The sequence below is a fragment of the Plasmodium malariae genome, assembly GCF_900090045.1.
Source record: "Plasmodium malariae genome assembly, chromosome: 1".
Taxonomy (NCBI): Eukaryota; Apicomplexa; class Aconoidasida; order Haemosporida; family Plasmodiidae; genus Plasmodium; species Plasmodium malariae.
In genome coordinates, this window is record NC_041775.1 from 135,460 (window position 1) to 160,332 (window position 24,873).

The 24,873-nt window shown below is 18.6% G+C and overlaps 1 protein-coding gene and 3 pseudogenes across 1 annotated transcript, besides 3 other annotated features; 3 read left to right on the forward strand and 1 right to left on the reverse strand.

The window, feature by feature from the left end:
• Nucleotides 1-2,584: 2,584 nt before the first annotated feature.
• PmUG01_01012900 lies at nt 2,585-4,843 on the forward strand (annotated as a pseudogene).
• Nucleotides 2,585-4,843: a sequence feature (STP1 protein, pseudogene).
• Nucleotides 4,844-8,408: 3,565 nt separating this feature from the next.
• On the forward strand, nt 8,409-9,175 carry PmUG01_01013000 (annotated as a pseudogene).
• Nucleotides 8,409-9,175: a sequence feature (Plasmodium exported protein, unknown function, pseudogene).
• A 4,956-nt stretch (nt 9,176-14,131) lies between these two features.
• Nucleotides 14,132-15,095, forward strand: PmUG01_01013100 (annotated as a pseudogene).
• Nucleotides 14,132-15,095: a sequence feature (PIR protein, pseudogene).
• A 2,674-nt stretch (nt 15,096-17,769) lies between these two features.
• Nucleotides 17,770-18,638, reverse strand: PmUG01_01013200 (Plasmodium exported protein, unknown function; the record flags this gene model as incomplete). Its single annotated transcript, XM_029007454.1, has 2 exons — nt 17,770-18,426; nt 18,552-18,638. 2 exons carry the CDS (start codon nt 18,636-18,638, stop codon nt 17,770-17,772), a joined length of 744 nt encoding a protein of 247 aa, XP_028859930.1.
• Nucleotides 18,639-24,873: the final 6,235 nt, after the last annotated feature.

The window sequence follows — 24,873 nt, forward strand, 5'->3', positions numbered from 1 at the left end:
CACATTAATAACAGTGTGATAAATAGTAATCATCTGATATAAATAAATAAAATAAGAAATTATATTAAACAAGATATATAAAATAATAAATAAATATTTTTAAAATTTGAAAAGCTAAAATATTTTAATATTTTTTAGCATAATTATATTTTTATTTATATATAATTAATAAGAATCAATAGCATATTTTATTATATTTTTTTCTTTTCTTCTTTTTTAACATTTATTTTTGTGTTATAACTAAGATAATATATATTACATAAAAGGTTGATATTAACTTTCCTGCTGATATATATAACCTTTTCCTATACATAACAAAACTTTTCGAATTATTTTTGCATAATTTGTACAATGACATTATCGCAATTACATATTTTATTTAATTGAATAGTATTTCAGTAAAATAGCTACAACTCTTTTAGAATTAGAAGAATCTGAACTACTTTTATAAAACAAATTCTAATATAAAATTAACTTTGGTTTAATAATCACCAGTGAAATAAAGGAATTATTAATTACCAACATATCCCAATTATTCGTACAGTTATTTTATTATAACTTATAGAATTAATGATAATGTGATATAAAACTCAATATCCATATTATTTTTATAGTATACACGTAAGTTGATTATCTAAGATATATTGAAAAATATATTATTTTACTTATATTATTATGTATATAAAACTTATGAATTATTTTATTAAAATATACATTACTAGAAATATTTATTACGTAGTTAGATATACACAAATTATTAAAATATTACAATATTATTATGTTGCATGTTCAACATTTCACATAAAAAAAAGAGTTAAAGGTTTTAGAGTAAAAATCTATCTAAAAAATATAGGAAAATATTTTATTCATGAACCCATTGCATATTTATTTACTGTATATATTATCTACAGTGGTTTCTATGAAATATAATGATATAAAAAAATATCCTAAATTATATATAAATTGATAAATATAATAAGTTTATTTATTTCATTAGATGCAATTAACAATTATGAGCTTATTAATATTTTTATAACAATCAATTTTAATATTATTCATCAATTATATTATTACATTTTTAAAAACATAAAATTATGCATGGGTTTTTCTTTTTACCTCTACAAAATATTAAACTTCAACACTTGAAAAAATAATTCTTTTTAAAATGCTTAACGCTTTCATCTTTTTTTTTTTTTAATTTGTTATATATATTTTCACTACTTTTAATAAAGTAACAAAAAAATATAAAATATGAGGATGTAGTTAAAATATAATAAAATGTAGTACTATAATCATATTTATTAAATAGTAAATTGAAGTATGTATTTTCATTCTATATTAATATATATATATACCAAAATTTTGAAATAACAAAATTATAAAAAACAACATTATTGTAATCACCACCAATATATTATTTTAAAGATGTTTATTTTTAATATATTATTTTTACTTTTAAATTATACTTCTGCTACATATATAAATTAAAAATTTTGTTGTATGTACACATTTGGTAAAATATATATAACTACTAAAAAAAGTTTTATACAATAACAATACAGTATAATTCTAAATATCAAAACACAATAATTATCTATAGGAAATAAAGATTCATCATATACAGATATACCTATAAAGTATATAATAAAATAAAAAAATATATAAATGTAAATATAAATATTTTCATATATATTTTAAAACAAATCTACATTTCTTCCAATGAGCATCCAAATATTTGAGAAAATCATATTTTCTTTTATTATACCACATCTTTTCTCACTCCTACAAGTTTCATATATAACAAATTTACTATATATGTAGCCATTATATTCTAATAAATGTTAAATATAAAACATCTTAAAAAAAAATAAATTATTTGTATATATATTCCCTTATGTGTTGTTATTAAAGAAGCATTCTTCAAAAAGAAATGATTTAGAATGCAAACTTCAAAAAAAAAAAAAATAAAAGACTTAATATATATATTAATGATAATTATAATCAATAAATTTTATATTATTATATGTAACTTTTTATTATTTAGTTATATATTTTTAAAATTAATATGAGTTTAATATAAAAACATATATTTAACTCTTATTTAATATCAAAATAATCATAGAGTATATACACAGTTTTAATGTAATTATTTAAGGTAAAAAAAGATAATAACATATAAAATATGCATTAACGTACTTAATTATTTTATAGATCACATACGAAGTATAATATCATTGATAATTCTTTATTTTCAGTTCATTAACATATATTAATTTAAAAATAATTTATCGATTATTAAGAACATATAAATTTGTATTTTTGTTTTTCCTACAGATTGTTATTCACAACAATATATTTTAATAATATAGTGTCATTATATCGCATTAACATATACTGTTTATTAATATTTCCAAAAATTGTTACATATATTGTTCATTAATGAAAAAGAATTTCCATAATACAAGTAGTGTAAAAATTACTGCTTAAATAATTTTTAAAAATACTTTTGAATCTAGATTTGCAGAGGGTTCGGTTTTGGTGCAATAAGCTACGCACCCAACTTCAATATCAAAATATTAAAATGTATATTAGTAAAAAAATTCCTTCTTTAAAGGAAGAGAGAAATAAAGCAAAATTTAGAAATGACTGTTTATCAGTTGCAAATTATCTAATTAATCAAAAAACTTCACCATCACATATTTACCAAAATGTGTGGTAAGATGTACTTAATAAATATTTTGAACATAGATTTGACCAGCTTTCTCAATATACCAAATTCCATACGATTTTAAATGAAAACAACAGAGATCTTTTAAATTTAATTTATGAGGTAAAAGATTTTAATGAAAATAAAAAAAAATTTAGAATGAATAAAATCCTTCAAAACCGGAAAAAATATATATACCTGTAACGGTGATCAGGATCTCAAAAAAATATTGAACGAATATAATATTTGGATTAAAAATAAGTGGAGAAATTCTGTAAAAATAAGAAAATTTTCATTGGAAAAAATTTTAATAATCAAAGAGAGATCATAAAATTTCCAATATCAATAGATGACTTATTGAGTCCTGAAAACTTTAATGAACTTTATGAACCTTCAATAATGCAACCTACTGAAATTGATGAAAATACACGAGAAGAAAAAAATAAAACTTCACGAACAAAAAGCCAAAATTCAATTGAAGATTCATCTAAGACTCAAGATAAAGCCTCACTCTAATTGGAATCATCACTCAACTTGCAAATTTCAACTTCAGGCACATCCCAATGTCAAATGACATCTAATCCCCTAACTACAGAAAATCAAACTAAAGAATTCGAAGTTTCCAATTCTGCAGGTCCTGAATATAATGTTTCATTAACAGTATATACTTCTACATTAGATATACCAAATGATCCAGTCTTAGAAGTAACCCGAGTTACTGAAACTACAACATGGCCTCCCGAAGTAACAATCACTAAGTTATTTTCTCCCGTTCACCCTAAAATCTCTATAATTTTAAGCATCACTATTGGCACTTATTTTTCTATTTTTGAAATAATGACATATTACATATATATTTAAAAAGCTACCACAGATTCACCAGGAAATTCATGTACCACATAATTTCATCTACATTAATAAGTTTTCTTGTTTTTATAATATTTCCCCTTTTTATTAAAATGAAATAAAACTAAATAATTAAAAAGATTATAAACATTTAATTGTTTTAATATCTCATCTTATAAATATGTTCTTAAATTGTAACATGCTTTAAGAGGGATATTTAAAAAAGAACAAAAGATAAGTAGAAGACAAATTAAATTATTGTGAATATTAGCTCCATCACATTCTAACAGAAAAAGTAATCTTTCAACACAGGGCTATTCAAAATACCCAATGTATTATGATCAAGAAATTATAAAAAAAATAAAAATATACTAACATAAGAGAATAAGAAAATAAAAACGAGTTAAATAGATAAAAAAAAAGAGCTAAAACAACCATCGAAACAGATTTCGAAGTACTCAAATAATGCGAAAATAAAGAATGGGTATCTAAAATATTGGAATTTTTAAAAATATGTCTAAAAGAGTTCACAAATGTGAAATATAGAACCTACCGTAATTTAACATATGATAAACTAATAATATAATACAATAAAAATAACAATAATATTGAAATATGCAAAATTATACGGAATAAATGAATAGAAAGAAAAAAAAAGACTTCTGAAAAATTGAAAAATGAATAGAAAAAAGAAAAAGATTATTCAAAAAAAATTGAAGCACTAAAAAGGAAACTTTCAAATGAAATTCAAAAAGTTCCATTTTTAAAAACAGAAAAAGATATATGAAGAAAACTGATATCAAAAAAGGGTATACCCATAAAACGACACCTCGAACAGGCTTGTTTAAGGCATTAACCCAGAAATTATAGAATGTATGACTAATATAAAAATGAAGAAACAAGAAATAATATACTACTAACAAATATATTAGAAATGGAACCAAAAAAAACTCTATGATGTATTATACAGTTATATAAAAAAACTATCACTAGCAAAATAGTATATACTTGCACTTATGACAGTACTAGTAAAATTCAGAAAAGAAGAGTATATAGAAAATAATGAATAATATTTCAATATTTCCATAAATGTATGTAAGACAAGAAAATTCATACAAAAATCCAGAAATTACAGAAAAAATAACTGCAACTAACAACACGCTTTTAGGAAGTGGTAAAAATAAGGAAATTCATGACTACAAGGATCAACACTGTTTTCAAAAAGATATAGAAGATTGGATAAGAAAACATAGTATAAATTTCATAGCTTATGAGAATAAAGTACGTTAACCAGATTAAATAATAGAAAAGTATATTTTATAAAAAGGTTATTACATATTCATAATATATGCCAACTATAATCAGTGGAATCATATTATGTTAGTGAAAAATATATTCAATATTATAATATCGGAATGGAACAAAAAAAAAAGAAAGGTAAACTAATTGATATATGTATAAGGGAAATATAAGCATGAAACATGCAATATGAAACGTACTAATTTAATTAATATTCCAGGTATATATAATTTTTTTTTATTTAAATATAAATAAGACAGTTATATTAATCCTTAATTTAACAAAAATAGAAAGATTTTAATGTGCATATTAGTTCCCCTTTATAAGAATGCTTTTAATTATATATATATATATATATATTATCGATTAATTTTTTTTCGATCTTTTTAAATAATTAATGTGTTTAAGGTTCTTTTATGTAATTTGTTATTTATATTTTATTATTTAATAACAATATAATATTATGTTTTGCTTTGCAGTAATTAATTTTTTGTATATTTAGTGATAAGATCATTTTTATTACACTTTAGGAAAAAAAATTTATTATATTCTTTGTTAATGTATTTCATTCTTATATTTTTATATAAAGATACATTGTCGGTTCAAAAGAATATGTTTTTAGGTATAATATTATATAAGGATTTATAAAAATTCTATAAAACTAATGTTTAATTTAATAAATATAATGCATTTTCTTGTTTATTAATAATTTATATGGTAATTATATGCATGTTATAGATAATTTCATAATATAGAGATATACAAGACGTTTAATTAATAACAATTTATTATATTCCTTATTTTGTATCCTATATATATGTAAAAAAATATATATATACATTCAGGCATGTCTTCCGTGAGCACCTTATTTATGATTCATAACTTAAATATGTTGATTACTATATATACATATGTCATCTAAATTAAAAGACAAAAATAATTTTGAGCATTTAAAAAATATAATTATCATTATTCAAGTACTTCTAAAATACAATTACAAAAAAAGGTTATAGAATTAATTTGCATATATATAAATATATTTACTCAATATTTTTTTTATTTTTAGATGTTTAAAAAAGAAACATAGTATAATTATTCATATAGAAAATATTATTATTTATAGGTATTATATAATTAAAGGTATTAAAAAATTTAAGAATTAAGAAGTAAATCATCTTTATTTCAAAATTTCTTATTTTATTTTTATTTTTTGAATAAATTATTTTTGATACCTTAGAACATATTATTAATATTTTTCCTTTTTTTTTTTTTTTATATTAAAATATGTCAATTTTTTATTTTATGTAATACAATTGTACGAAACAAAGAAAAAATATTCTTAAATAATTTTTATAAATAAATATATTTATTACATAAAAAATTAGAAAAATCCTTAGTGTAATTTCTCTCAAATTTTGTATTAAATGATTTTAAAATAAAATAGTTATAATATAGTATTAACAATAAAAAATGAAGTAAAATAATATTAATACTGCAAACTATATAATTAATTTCTAATAATTAAACCTAAAAAATAAAATTTTATATATAAACTATACTGGTAATGGAATTACATTAAGCTAAGTTTTATCCATATTAAAGATATATTATATGAGAACCAAATCAAGTAATAGCTAATCACAACGAAATTCAAATATCAATTTTTGGTATTACTAAATGAACTGTATACTACATATAAATATATCACAAAACTATAAATTTAAACATATTTTAAATAATTAACTTTATAACTGGAAAATATGAAAAAAAAAATTCCTTTATATCAATTTTATTGTTTTTAAAAAATAAAAACTCATTATGCATATTATAAGTACAATGGCTAATTATAACTTAGAAAAAATTCAAAATTTTCTAAACATGAATATTATAAATATATTTGTTATCGAATTTTAATAATAAATGTTATTTCAATTAAACTTTTTTATGTACTTATTCACATTATACCTTACATTTTTTATTCATTAAAAGTATTTTAATATTATTATAATATTTATTACGTACTTTATAAATAATGAAATAACATATAGAAAACTGATTTATATATATCAAATATTATTTAATTAATAATACAAATATGAAAATAATTTATTTTTTTACTAACGTATACATATATATATAAATGAATAAAACAAATGTTTATGGTAACATATAATTTATTATAAACGCAATAAATGTATAAAAGAGAATTCAACTTATTATTAATACTTATCATAGCAAAATATTTAATTAATAGGAAATTCATTAATAATATTTTAAGAAATATAAGTAAATAACAGTATATATATGAAATATAGAACTATTTGATAAAAATTTAACACTATATTTAAAAATAATGTACACAATTTTAATTAATTATTATTTACTATAGATAATTACGATTGATTTTTTTTTTAATATATAATTTAACTGATTTATATAATTAATCTCAGCAAAGCCATTTTTTTATCCTTATATATATATATTCTTATTATATAAGGTAAAATAGGAAATAATTTTATATAAATTTATCATTAAAGTAACATTAATTATGCGCTTAAATTTTAACATATTTAACAAATAAATTTGTTTTTTTGTCTTATATTTCTTTTTTTTTAATCACACGAAATTTAAAATAAAATATATATTTGTTGAAATTTGTAATGTAAACGATTTTTCTAATACTATATAAGAAAAAATTCTAAATTAATATTAAAGGTACATAATGCTCTTACAACATAATAAAATTATTTTGTATTAAATTATATTAAAAAATATAATATTAACTTATTTTACATAATTTTCTAATAAAAGTTACCTAGAATAAAAATATAATATATCATTCTTAAGCTCTTGAAATTTTTTTCATAAAATACATAATAATGTTAATTTGATATATTCCAAATGTGTTATTATTAAATAAATTTTAACTCTTATTTTTATTATTATAGATATTTTTTTTTTATTATAATTTATGTACTTATTGAAAATTATTTTAAAAAAAATTTTTTCACATGATATAACCTTAGATGATTCTAAAATATTTTTCATTATATTAATTATAACATAAGAATTTAAAATAATATCCATTCAAAGTCAAATTTATATCTGTTATATCACGTAATTTTATTATTTTTTGTCTTATTCTAATATTTTAATATCCAAATTTACAAAATATTGCATTAATATACGTAGAAAATACATAAATATAAATATATTTTTTAAAATAGGATGTTTACAGCATGTACAAATGCAACAATTATATAAAAAATATATCGTTTGTACAATAATATTTTATTAATTTTCGTTTTAACAATAATATATTTACATATAAAATTTACTTAGATATTTTTATTTAATATAATTTTTCTTTTATTCTATTTAATACATGTCCTAATTGACATTAATTAAAGAAAACTAAAAAATTTTTAATTTCACGAAGTGACAAAAAAATATAGGAAAATTATAAAATAAATTTTACTGAATATCACTAATAAATTATATCTGCTCAAATTATATTACCACAAATAATTAAATATCAATAAATAAATTTGACAAAATGAGACAAACAAATAAATGCTTCTCCTTTATTAAAGTTTTCTCATTTACACTATTAATATGGATATGCCATAATAACTCTGAGGTACAATAATAATTGTAATCCATAACTTCTCTACATGTTTTATAATATTTCATTTTTATTTTTAATCTAATATTTTATCATTATATTATTACTAATATTTTTTTAAATATTAAATATTTAACCTAATTTTTAGCCAACTAACTCTGGCATATCATGCAATAAGAAATTAAACTTAAATAATACATCAATTCTAAGGACTAGAAGATTATTAAAAGGGGAGAAATATGAAATTCACCCACAAAAAAATTTTCACTTATATCAGAAGATTCAAGGAAATTTTCAAGACCAATATAATTCATTAAAATTTAAGGATAATTTTGAAAATTCCGATGATTATCTAGAAAGAGAATATGGTGAATTAAAAGAACCATTTGGAACAAAAATATATAATTCAAAAAAAAAAAAATTCATTATCTAAACGTTTAAAGAAATTAGATGCAACCTACGAAAGAGTAGTAGGAAGACTATTAGGTATTGAATATGAAAAGTCAAATAAATTTTCATGTAAATCTAAAGAAAATTTTATTGTAACGTTGCTTAAGGCTTTTGCTCCAATTTTATTAACCTTTTTCTTGTTATTAATGTGTATCAGTTATAAATGGAACTCCGGTTTCTTTATATCATTTCTATTATGGATATTCTCACTGATTTATATATGCGTTAAAGTAAAAAAAAAAATTTGAGTAAGCTATCAATAAAAAAGTCAGTTATTTAAGAAAATTTTGAAACTTTTATTACAGTCATATCTACATAATTATTCTTATAGATATTTAAATTGAATGCATATATTTTAATATACATGAAAATTTATACGTTTAATAATATCATATATATATATATATATATAAATCCCCATTGTATATGTAATATAAAAATTATATTCATCTATTATCTAAAAAATTCGTTTAATATTATTCTTGTTTCCCCTAAAGTATATATATCATTTATGTGCTTAGTATATGTTCATATAATTAACTGTGTTATAAATACTATAAAAAATGTAAATTTTTAAAATATTACCTCTTTTTTTTATTGTTATTATTTTTTCGATTTACAAATGTCCTAATGTCGCTTATATGTTTGTGCTTTAGTTATTTCATGAAGTAAAATTTTTTCCATTTCTTTTTTCAGGCTTATAATTCATTGTATTTTTGTTCATTTTTGCATTTATATAGTGATATATAAGTAAATTTATAAAGATATAAGGTTATGGGTTTTTATAATTTTCCTCTTTACTTGATTTCATTTAGTAACCAAGTATATATGTACATTACGTAATAATTAGTATAATCTTTCTGAGAATAAAAGCATACTAAAACTTAAAGTATTTCAATTAAATATAAAATTAATTTTATAATTTTCATAATTCAAGAAAACTATATGAAGAAATTTTAATTTTTCGGTTTATATATTTTGATCTTAAAACAAATGAATATAGAAGGGAACTACTTCCTTTTAATCATAAAAACAAATATTATATCATATTCATTTATTAAGTATATATATTTATATGAACTAATTATTTCGTTTAATTTATCCTGTTATTATATGTTTCCTAAATTCCTTTTTTTCCTTATGCTCCACAAGAATATGAAATATTAACGCAGAATAAAGTTAATAAGATGCTATATATATTTTTTATGAATAACATTTTTTTTATGTATATAAAGGTATATTCTCAATCGGTCTTTTCCAATCATACGTATAAATAGTGATTTATTATTAATAATAACAAATTTTTCATTTTTATTTATTCTTTTATTGCTTTATATATATATATATATATGTGTGTGTGTATGTGTGTTTGTGTATAAACAGCGTATACATATTCATGTAAAAGGGTTATTTATCTTTTTTTCTCATTCAGTATATTTTCCGTAAGATATTTCACCTATAATAATGACCCACATAAATTTTTTAGCTGTATTACTATATTTACAACTTTTTAACTCTAACATTGTAAAACCTTATTTTAAATAAGAAAACTCATATGGATTGTATATATAATATTTTATAAACTATGGAAAGAACAAAAGTAAGAAAAAAAATAAAACATTCTAAGATTTAGAGACAATCTTTATAAAAATTATATTATAATGTATATTATAAAAAAATATATATCACATACTTAATGAAAAATCTTAAGTTCTTATAAGTTAGCAGATATTCTCATTAATGCAGTTTACTTATTATAAAATTTTAACCCATTATATGTTATCTCTATCTGTATTTATTTGAATTTTTTATGCATTCATACAATTAAAGAATCGCATTTAAATATATATTTTCTTAGTAAAGAATTTTATTTCCCCCATAATAAATATATTATTATATATAAAACATATTAAATATATATCCTGACAACACTAAAGTATTTCTCTTCGATTAGATACCTTATATTAAAATATATTTAATAAATCACTGAATTTATTAGAATAGTTAAAGTATTATTATGATGAAAATATGTTGAATATGTCATATTTTATGTTGTCACTTAATATTTTGCAAAAAGATATAAACAAATAAATAAAAAAATGTTCTTATAGCTTTTTCCATTTTTTCTTTTTAACTTCCTTATTGTTATTTTCTACTATTTGTATGAAATCAAAGAAATAAAAGTTAAATATGAAAAAGCGTATATATTAAAAAGTACACAATTGATAAGTTTCAACATTATTTTAAAACCAAAAGAAAATGAGAAAAAAATATTATTATTTTATAGAAATTTTAAATGTTATATATATTTATTTGTTTATATTCAATTATAATTCGTAAATTCATACTTATTATGTTATATTAATAAAAAAATTTCAGTGACTCTCTTTTTACTTTTTAAATAGAATTAATAAAGTTTATCTAAAAGTTTTTTCTTTATTTCTATTCTTCCTTTTTTTAATTACAATATTATAATTCAGTTTTTTGTACTTTGCTAATCATATTATCTGTTATTATTATTTTTTTTTTTATATTATTTTTTAAATTATATGTATACATATATATACTTACAAAATATAGTAATAATAGATCTATTTGATAAAATATAAAATTTATTTTGTTACATAATTATTTTCTACTGTTACATATGCCATAAAATTTTGTAGATTATAAACTTTCATTTACTAATTTGTATTAAATAAAAACTTTAATAAAATAATTATTTTTACTATTAAAACAAAATCTTTAATGCAGTAATAATATATATAATAAAAGTAAAGATTATACTTTTCAGATCTAATTATATTAATTATTATGAGCAGGTAATACAATACCAACTGAAATATATATGAATCTTTTTACTATAATATCCTTGTAATACGTAAAACAAATATACTATCATATATTAATAATATATTATTAAGAAAATAATTAGTTTTAGTTATTAATATTAACATTATCTATGTTTCAACAATTTTGAATAAATTGTATTATTTAGTTATTCTCATTTTATATAATCAACAATAAATATAGTTCTTTTAAAGTATATTAGATTAATATAAATAAGGCTCTTTTCAAAAAATGATTATATTCTTTATCATATAAGATATATATAAATTATATATTGAAATAATTTAAATTGCATATTACAATCATAGTAAATATATATGTTTTCTTTTGTTTTTCACACAGAATAGGAGCACAAAATATTTTTTTTAATTTACTTCTAATATCTTAAAACAGTGTGAGTATATTAATAAAATATTGTCTATAAAAAATTATAAAATATTAAAAAACGTAAACCTATAAATGTATTTATGAATTAATATAAAAGTCACTATATCAAAACATCAATGCGTGGATTAACAGTGTTTATTCTCACAACTATTCTATATTATTAAACAACACTTACATATAAACATTAAAAGAAGATATATTAATGTTATAAATAAAAAAAATAAAATAATAAACAAAAAATATACATCGTAAAATAATTCCTAAAAATCATTTTAACAATTATAATAACTATGCAACTATATTGACTTCTACAATATTCATCAAGAAAACGACAATTCGTTTCATATATGTACTAATAATAAAAACATGTTGTTTTTTTTTTTATTTATTACACTTCTTAGTTTTTTTTAAAAATATACTTAATTAAAAGTTAAATATATTTATATAATTAATATATAATAATACCTTTAATTATATATTATATTAAATATATACAAGCGTAATATATTTTCCAAAATATAATAAAAAAAAATAAATAATTTATTATTGTTTCTCAATATTCTTGAATCATATTTTATTGTATATTATAACTAATATTATGTAAAATAGAAATAAACAAAAAATCAGAGGAATATGCAAAAAGGTTAATATTATGATACTATATTTCACAATTATTTTACTATTTTTATAAAGTATAATATGTATCACAAACATATTTTCTAATAGTATTTATATCATTTAACTTATAATGATATATTTTATTTCATATATTAATCTATACTATTCTTACACTACATACATAAAATAATTGCAAACACATGTTCTATTAAAGGATTTAGGGCAATTATAAAAATTTTTTTCTTTTAATGTTAACTTATAATTACAGTCAATTTATAGTAAGATCTAATTTATTGTGTATATATTCATATTTTCATTATAAATTTGTATATTTTATTATATCACATGTGATAAAGTATAACATAAAACTTTAACTTCATTATGTGTTAGTATGGAAAGAATTAATTAATTATTTTACAATTATGCGATATTGTATATATTTCGAATAATATATTTATATGCAAATGCATTTTTTTATTTCGAAGAAGTACATTTTTAATATAACAAGAGAATACATATTATCATATAGTATATTTATATATTTGTTAAATTCCTTCGTCATTTATATAAATTTTAATCCCAGTAATAATAACGATAGTGAATTTTATAAGGGACGCTTATATTGTTATAACGTATAATAAAAATTAATGGAAATAATTTGAAAGATATTATCTGAACCCTAAAAGAAAATAATTATTTAAAAAAAGAAAAATCTATACTTTTTAAAGATATTGTATTTATGTATTTACCGTATTTTAAAAGATTAAATGACATTCCTAAATATATATTCCAATATAATATGTAATTCATACGATTAAGTACAAAAATTAATTTATTTTCCTATGCAACATTTCAATAAAATTATATAATCCCTGAATGAAAGAAATAGGAAAACATATTTTCTCTGTAAAATTTATTAATTGACATAATATAATCCTGTTTTATAAATTAACACATTTACAGTTAAAATATTTTTCTTTTAAACTATACAAAGTGTACTAATTTTACTATAATTCAAAAATTAAACGGAAAATATTATGGAATTTTTTTTTAAATTCTATATATGAAAATAGAACACACACGACATACAAACATATTATTAATCTTTTTTTCACATAACTATTATCTAGATATGAATTTAATTTTTGTTATTCAATGCACTTATATTAGAATATAACGCCATTCAAGAGTTTATGTAAGAATACATATTTTATCGTTTTATTATAATTAATTTACACATATGGTATTTCAGAAATTCGCTCTCGTATAAATGAAATAAGTAATTTTTTTTTAAGAAATCACGATATTGTGCAGTTATTCACTATAACTTTTTTTTTCATTTTTATGATAATTCCGTGAAATTATTTCTTACTTATAAAATGGATTTAAATTTGGACAACAAAGATTATACATAAAATAATAACACATGGTGTGTAACAACTTGTTCAAGTAGTATAGGTGATAATAGTGGTCAACCTTTTAACTGCAAAGATAAAATGGTTAATAAGCACACAACTCATATAAATAATAATTATTGTTCTAGTGTTTACATTATATATAAATACATAAATTACCTGCTAAGTGAGCGTACATATTCTAAAAATGATAATTTGTTTATTTTATATAAACAAAATTCATCAAGTCATGATGAAGAATGTGTGAATGAAATAAAAGTAATTGTTCCTGATATTTTTAAAAATCTTAAAGGTTTACACAATGTATATAAAGGTTAAGGCAAATTTATTGATTATAAGATTTATATAAATCTAATAATTGTGAGCATGCTACAAGATGTTATTTCTTTTATATTAAACATTACGTGGAAAGTGACGAAAATAATTGTAAGGAATTTTGTGATCAGTTAAAGAATTTTAAGAATGCTTATGATAAACAAATGAACAAAGTAAATATTGTCCTAATGTGCCAAAAACCTCAGAACCTAAAAAAAATTATATATTTGTTTCCAGTTAAGTAACGGCTTCCTTTTTACTAACAAATTTTACCTTATTACTTATATATAAGGTTAATAAAAATTATACATAATAATGAGAATACTGTACCATAATTCGCTTAATTCGTATAATTCATTTAAAAAAAAAAAAATAAAATGAAATAATATTTTTTAGTATTATGTACGCATTCTTTTTCTTCCATATAATTTACTCCAGTGAAAATTTGTTTACTTGAATGTTTATAAAGAGAAAAAATAAACGAATCTAACATGAAGAAGAAACAAGAGAATCTTTACAAAACACACATAAAATAGTAATGAGGGATCTTAAAAAACTTCATAATATGAATTATCATCCTTAATGAGTTGCATAATACAAACATTACAGTTTACATTTTTTGCATTAGAAAATATAATACTCATGGGTATTAAAGTTACATATAAGTGGAAATTTATTAACAAATCAGACAAACTATAATTAATAAACTGAATATATATTTTTAAATGTTATTTACATAAAAGTATAATTAAAATAAACACTACTGTAAAAACCATTAGCAGCTACATTCACTTATACATGATATTTTATTTAAAATTCAAAACAAGAAATTTTTAAACTTATATATATAGTACAAAACTACTAAATAAATGCTGATTTTCTTACAAAGCAATATGAAGTAAAGTTTAATTCATAAGAATTAAAAAATTAAGAAGAAAAGAGGAAACAAAAACATTAAAAACATCACCAATAGTATTATTAAATAAATAGTAAAAAAAAAACATTAACATATAAACATTATTCAAAAAATACGAATATATCTATTTTGTTTACAACTAAATTTGTCTTAAATTTTTACTATTATTTATACCTTTTCAATTAAACAGAAGTAAAAATTAAACACAATATAGAAAAATTTTAGCATTTCTCTCTTTAATAGATAGATATTGTATGTGACACTGTAATAAAGACATATATACATTCCTATAAGAAAGATTAATTCTTCTGTTCCACAAATTTAAATAGGAACTCTACTAACTATTAGTTAATAATTCATAAGTATGCTCTTGTGTAGCCTTATTCTAATTTATTTTTGTTCTATTAAGACACTAATACATATATAAAATTAGTTTATGATTATAAAATTTTCACCGATTTTATTATAATAGCAATAAGAAGTATTTGCACTTCTATATTTTATTTTTATATATTTTAAACAAAAAGAAAAATGAAACAAATATTCCGGTTTATATAATGGAAAGTAACAAGATAATATGAAGAGAATCAAAAAAATTGAAAGGGAGATTTTTCTTTCTTTACTTTTATGATAAAATTCCACTTTTATAGTTTCCATGGAGCTCATTATATGCGTATTCCTCTATATATAAGATTTTTATAAATGAGGATTCCCATTTTTCTTCGTGCAAAATTTTCAGGTGATTTTCAAATTCGTTAATTAGATATTTCACAATGTCTAATTATTTTAACTATGGTCTATAACTATTTTTAGTCTTGTTTTTTACTATATATCTGAATCGTTCATATTAATTTATAAACGATGTTTTTCGTATTATACTTGATATCACATCCAAAATAATAAAACAAAAAATCTGCATTATTGAAATTAATGCAGACTGCCAAAACATTGGCAATTTCACACAAAAAGAAAAAATGCTGAAATTTCTATAATGAGTTAAGCAATTTTATTTTTCATAACGATTTATTAATTGTAATCATAAATTTAGTAGAAATAAAAGTGCTAATTATACAGTTCTTATTACCAATAAATATACACTATTTAGTTTGTTATGTTATTTTAAGCATTATTTTTAATTTTTTCTCAATGATTTATTAAACTGTAAACATATATATATATATATATATTATGTACTGAATAATGATATACATGAAAAAAAAGATTATACAAATAATAAATTACCATTTTCTTACTAATTTATTCATGTAAAATCAACTTAAATTGTTCTAAAGGAATTAATCTATAAAAATTATTTACATAGTTTATCTACGAATATAACATTCTTTTAAAATTTTATTTTTTATAAAACAACTATTACGGTAATAAAAAAGTTGCTTTCATTTTTATTTTAAATATAGAACATTTAAAAAACAAATTTTTTTACAAATTATAAACATATTTTTAAAATTCTTGGTATTTTTCTACTAACTATTCTTTTCTTATATGTATGTTAATAAAAATACACTTCAGTTAGTTAAATCTTTCAAATTCATTATTTTCTTTTTAAAATAGAATTAGCTTTATATTCAACGCTATATATATAAACAAATGAAATATAATAACAAGTATAAAATTAAAATATTAACCATAAACTATAAACTCATAAACCAATTTACAAAGGATATTGTTTTATTATATATTCATAATTTCATATTTATAACATACAAAAAACATATAAATACTATTAAAAATGTTCTTAAAAATAAATATACATATATTTATCCTAAGGTTTATTCTGTAGAATAAATATTAAGTTTTCTTTTAGTTTTTAAAAAAAAAAATATATAGATATAACAAAATACTCTGAATTCCTCTTATTATGTACTAAACAAGATACGTTTATTTCAAATTGTAAACGAATAACAGTCATTTCTTATTTTACGGAGCAAATAATAAATTAGTATAGGAAAAAGATAAAAATTTAATTCAAACAATTATTTAAATCTACAAATATAAAATGATAAATAATATCAAAAATAATTATATAAATTGTTCATTTATATATTCATTTTAAGGCACATAATTTTTAAAAAAATAATGTTAAACACAGAAATCTATATATATAACATAGTAATGTTATAAGGTAAATAAATAATTTAAGATAAAAATTTTAAAACATTAAAACTTCAAATTCACTAAAATGTTGAAGAGCTACATTCTTGCTGTTACGTATCAAAAATGATAGCCATATTCACGTAAATTTATGAAATCTTAGAAACCATATATTTTTCATTTTTTTAAGTATTTCATTTAGAAGATTATATATCTTGACTTTTATAATTTATTTAGTCAAAATATCATAATTAGATTTATTTATTTTACTTTTTATATGTACCAACTTATTATATTTTACTGATTTCCTCAGGTTATAAAAAAAGGCTGGTAAAACTGTAAGAGTTAATAATGAAACAAATATTATACTTACTGTGGGTACATCCCAACATTTTTCAGTTAATACTTTAAAATAACGCAAAAAAATATATTTTTGTTCAAATACATAAATTAATATTCCAGCTAATAGAAGGAAGGTAAGTAAAATAAAATTTAACTTACGTTTATGACATGATTTCATCCTTAAATTCATAAAATCAGCATTTCTAATATCTTTAATTATTCTTATGTAATATTTTTTGTTCAACGTCTTTTTATCAAAATAAGAATCAGCTTCAGAAAAATCACAAGTTTTACTTTTCCTAATTTGTTCATTGTTTCCTCCATTATTTAATGAATATTCAACTAGTTTACTTTTTCTTTCATTTACATTTTCACTACAAGTTTCTCCTTTTTTTTCGTACTTTTCATTATATGGTGACTGTCTTTTGAATCGTACAACATCTGAATATTTATTTCGTTCATATTTTGCTAGTAATCGATAGGCTCTTTTATTTAATTTACTACCAAATATGTAGTTCTGGTCCAAAAACTTGATAAATATAATCTAAAAAACAAAATAAATATTTATTATTTAAAAAATAAATAATTCCATACTAATTAACAGTATTAATTAAAATAAAAAAATGAATATATGAATAAATAAAACATTCTTAAATAATATTATATTACCACATCATTACTAAAATAGTATATCCACGATAAAAATACAAACATATAAATTTTAATGTATAATATTGTTTTATTTTTTTGTTCCATGATGTATATATTAAATATCCTAATATATTCAGTTTGGAAAAGTTAACAATAATGTAATATATCACCAATTAAGAAAGAAACTATATTTTAATTATTTTTTATTGTTGCTTATATCTTCGTAAATATGCATTAATTAATATATATGCATAATGCATTTTACAGTATACATTAAGTATGATATTGTCAAAAATATATTACTAAATTATAACCATAATTATATCTATAGAAAACTAATTGTAAAACAATTTAAATAGACTTAATCAAGATTAATCTATGAATATAAACTAATAGTTTAATAGTAGAAAAATTAATTAATAATTTATTATTCTTTCAGAAAAAAATAAATCAAAAAAAAAATTATATTGCAATATTCAAAAAAATTTGGTTTATTTAAAATATTGAATGTATAAAATGTGGAGAGTATATACTACTATACATTAAAATATAATTATTAATTTTTGCGATTTCTTCTTAATAGTACTAATATATAAAAAATATTTTTTATAAAAAACTGTTCTTATAATTTAATATTTCTAATTATAAAAGTAAACTAAAAAACTAATATTTAAAGAAAGAATACTTCCATGATAAAAATTATAAATTATTCTATTATAATTAAAAAAGAATTTATTCATAAAACATAATACGTTGATTAAGATTTTGTTTTTATTATATTACGTAAAATATGAAAATTTCTGTATTTTAGAAATTATGATCAATATTAAAGCTTTATTTATCTACCATAAATTTACAATATTATAAATTTCATATATTTGTCATGCATATTATAATTACTAAATAATAGATTTACAAATTTAGTATCTTTTCACATTCTATACATATAAATAAATATTTATATACACAAATGCAATAACAAGGAATTATATATATTAAAATTGTTGAATATAAACTATTTGAATTAGTAATTCCCGCGAAAACATTTGGATTGATATACACTTAAAAAAATATTATGTACAATATTTTTTTTAAATAATATAATACAATATCAATAAGTAATATTAAAATTATGTATTCATTAATTCTTTTGAAAAGAATTTTATAAATAAATTTTAATATTTTTTATTGTTTTATAAGCTTGTATTGTATATAGCATATATTTAAAAAAAAAACAAAATACAATAAACATGTAATTTAAATGAATCTGTGATTTTACTCAAAAAATATATGTAGAAACAAGAATATAGTATATTATAATATTTTTATTTTTTATAATATATTAACTGACAATTAATAAATTTATTAAAATATCCCTTATTAATTTTTTTCAGAAAAATCGCATATATTAAAAAGAAAAAAGAAAGTCATTAAATATAAAACAATATTTGAATTAAAAAAATTATAGCACATAAACCAGAATAATTATATTTTTATTCCATTACATATTGAGTCATTTTCTCTATATAAATATACTTATACAGTATTCTCTGGAACTTCTGTTATCAGCTTGTCGCATAGTTTGATTCTTTTAATTATCCCTTTCAAAATTTTTAATGTTTTCATAAAATAAAATAGGCGTTTACGAATCTTACCTTTTCATTCCAATTTATTTAATTTCTTTTAATTTATCTACCTATATCATAATGGTATTCATTTTTTTATATATTCGTATTAATCATTTAAACGTTTTACTTTTACTTATAAATGTAATATAACTTTTAGTTCAATTTTTTGCAAGTAAGCTTTTATATTGATCTTTTTTATTATTTTAATTTTTCACATGATTAAAATAATGACAATATATGCTAATTTTTTTCAAATTAATATTTTACTTAATAAATAATAAAAATATATTAAATGTGTTTTATTAAAATTTTATTAATAATTTTTATTTACCAGTAATAGATTAATTTCCCTATTACAGGTTTATGATATATTGTAACTACACTTATTAGTAATTGATTTATTAATTCATGCGTGCAAAATTATATTTTTTTTAATTAATGAACTAATTGTAGAATCTTATCATTTTTATAATTTCTACTTTTTTCATAATAATATATTATTTAGATATATATTACCCCTTATTGATATTTTTTTTTAGATAATTCATAATTATACAAGAATGCATTAATAATATTTATTTATACATTTTTAATCAAGTTCATATAACATAAGGGTTAAATAATAATAGAAGAAGAATTTTATATTGTTCTTCTAAGTATGATTATTGCAAAATTACACATTTCTTAAAAAATATCATTTATTAATACACATTTATAAATTATAATATTTTGTATTACACAATTCATTCATATATGTACGATTGCTTCCTTATTTCCGATAGTACATATATAAATTAATCTACATATTATGAGAGCAATTCTTCATATATTATACATACAACATAACTTTCTCCTTTAATTATGATATTGCTTTAGAATCTTCTTAATATTCATTATATTAACATTTGAACTCTGTAAATAATTTTAAAAAGAATACATAAACTTTCATTTGAATGCACTTTTTCCTAATAATGTTTAATTACCATTATATAAAATTTTAAATTTATAATGTGTACGATATATTAACAAACAATTATTAATTCATTATTGAATACATTTGTTTTATTGTATTAATTAGAAAATATTTTTATAAATTTTATTCTCCTTTTTACTTTTTAACATACAAACTTGTAATATATATATAATTTTTGCTACTCAAATGTATATTAATTTCAATTTATTGATTTGTTCTATAGTTTCTTGCTATCTTCCTATTAATGTATTGATCCTAAGTTTTGTTATTCTTTTATTATTATTTTACTATTAATTTAATTTAAATCTATTTTTTGTTCTACATTATAATTCTATTATAAATTATATTTTATTAAATATATTTTGCGCATGCAAAAAATTTTTTAACTTTTTTATTACAATATTTTAATGTGTACCTCTTTTATCTCTTTAATTCAATAACTTTTTCGTTGATATATTTATAATATTGAATTAAAAATTTTAAATATTCTTTATTTTATGTTCTTTTTTCTTTCATTTTTTTTTTTTTTTTTTGTTTTTTATTGAATAGAATTTTATGTATAATCATATTTGTATATATTAAATATTGTAGTTATCGGTCTTTAGATATTCTATAGGCCATAATCCAGAGGTATAACATTCACTACAATAGTTTATATTTAATAATATTTATCTAAATTTTGTATATCCATAAGATAAAAAATGCTTAAATAACACATTTTTATGATCTTCATTAACATTATTATAGATATTTTTTTCATTTAAGCTTTCTTATAGGATGAGGCCTCAGAGTGAGTTAATAAATACATAAATGAAAAATGTCCTATATAATTAATACATTTAATTTATAATTGTAACATTTTAAGAGAAGAAATTATATAATTTAATGTATTAATATTTAAAATTCAATTTATTTTTATATTATATAAAAGAAAGTATATAAAAAATATTCCAATAATCGTAGAAACATTTAAGTGAGCAACTTAAAACGTATCACATGTTAACATGTTACATGTATCTAATGAAATAGTATAATTATTATTAACCACAACTAATGTTATACACTTTTCACTTACTTTTAAAAGATATTATTACAAAATAATGGATATATTTAAGTTTGATTATCTTTTTAAGTTCATTATTAAATTCGTTAAAGTGAGAACATTTTAATTTTGGATATGTTAAATCAGGGTAATATATTTAATAACACTTAAAAAAGTCCTTATCAATATATTCACAAGTGTCAAAATTATATTATATATACCTCTCATATGTATAGTTCTTATATAATTTATTAATAAAAATAATATATTGAAAGTGCATTATCATTTAATTATGCATAGCTTTAGCTTTAATTTCCAATAAAATTGAAACATTAAAAATAATTATGTAAATCTTTCTCTTCTCTACATTATCCAGGATAAACCATAATAACAACATTGTGCAATACTTAAATTTTTTAAATTAACACTGTTCACTACATAAAAAATATTATTAGTAACACCTCTATCACTGTCATTATTCCTATGAGTATTTAACTTTTTACTTACCTTATCATAGATCCACTATTGTGAACAATAATAAAGTATGTTCTATCTTTTTATTATTACCACTAATTTAATTAATTTCTTTGATAAAGTTTTACAAATATTTTTTACTCCATTATCATATAATGAATTGCACTAACCTTTTATATAGCTTATAATTTCCTTAGAAACTAATTATTTATATTTTTTTATGGGTTTATATTCCTTTTAACGTACTATCAAGAAAATTAAACAGGTATAATAAAATATATAAATACATGCTTTCATTCATTAATGAATTTTTTATTGCACTTAAGTATATATATAACAGATAAACAAAGAACTATTTATAATTTCTAAAAACGATATCAGTTTTTCCTATGCATTTCCCCCTAAAAATACCATTATATTACAAATTATGTTAATTAAATCGATGGCAACACTTGTGACAGCATAATATCTGCATATCAAATATAACGACATATATTTTGTATATATATTGTGTATGTCTTTATATTTATTATAAGAACTAACTAAATATTTATGAGTGCTAAGAGATCATTAATTTTCCTTCAATAATATATTATAGTAGTTATTTCATTCTTGACAAAATAAGTATTATTAATAATGAAAAAAATTAAATGAATACCAGAAGTGTAATATCGATATAAAGTGAATCATAATACGACAAACTGTAACTTTTTAAATAATTAATTTATAAACATTCTATATGGAACTATTAATAATACGTAATAAATCAAGTGTTACTTATGTAATATAATTATAAACCATACTTTGTGTTAAAATATTTATCTAATAATCTTATTTATCTATCTTAAAAAGTGATGTTATCGATATCTATCATAATACAGTAATATTATTGTCTATTTTATTTAGAACTAATAACTATCCCCTGAATTTTAAATGCATAGATTATTAATTCTACAATTTTCTTTTAAAATTAATAAAACTTTACATGCCTTTATTATTATTTCAGACTTAAAGCTTACTAATAAATTTAAAGTCCAAATTATTTAAAAAAAAACACTGTAAAAAAATAAAAATAATAAAAAAAATATAAATACTATTTAATTATATAAATTATAAAAACAAAAAATATCTTATAACATTTGAAATTAATTTGAATTGAAATATAAGCTAATACTGCCTTAAAAGTTGCAAAAAGGAGTATGTACTTCTCACTAAAAAAACATAACAAAATAACGATATTACTAAATTCATTAGATAATAATATAAAAAAACTAAATAACAATTAAAAAGATCAATATATGTAAAAAAAAAATATAATATAATGTGTATTGTCGCCAATTAAATGGTGACATCATCCCATGAACAAAAGCATTCAAATCGTTGTTTAAGTTTGAATGATATATCTCCCCAAAAAAAAAAATATATTTAAAGGAACATATATCATGTTATCCCAAAAAAAAAAATTAGATATCATTAACAGTTATAATTTTTATGACTTAAATATACATTAATACTTATTTTTTTTTTTTTTTTAAGTCAATAATATAGATATCATAAGACAATTCACGCTATAAATTATGTTAAAAAATAAAAAGAACAAAAAAAAAATCATATTTTAGCAGTAAAAATAATACATAAATTACACTTGAACAGAAAAATAAAAAGCGAAAACATTAAAAAATTAATTCCTAGAACATAACAAAATATAATATATTGAAAAAAAATATAATATAAAGTGTTATTATATAAATATATAAACGTTTAATATATTTATCCATTCTCATTTTAAATTATCCTATAAATTGTCTTCAATAAAAAAATTAATAAATTTAATTCTTTTTATTCGAAGATAACAAAATAATAAGAGCACATTGATATATTTATTATAATTTTAAACTTTTTCTCCAATAAGTTACGATTACACTTTCAAAAAGCCATAGTAAATAAAATTTGATATATGTATTATATTAGAGCGTACACAGATAAATCAGAAAAATAAAAATTGGGTAATTTTACATTTTTCACTATTTGTTCTATAACAATATAAAAAGGTATGTTCTTACCTTTGACTATCTATATAAAAACATTATATTAATCTGTAGATATATTATATATACATATTTTCACATACATTCATTAAAATTCACACATAATAAAAAATCATATGACATTTATTAGATAAATTAATAATTTATTACATATCAAAATAAAATTTTTTGTTAA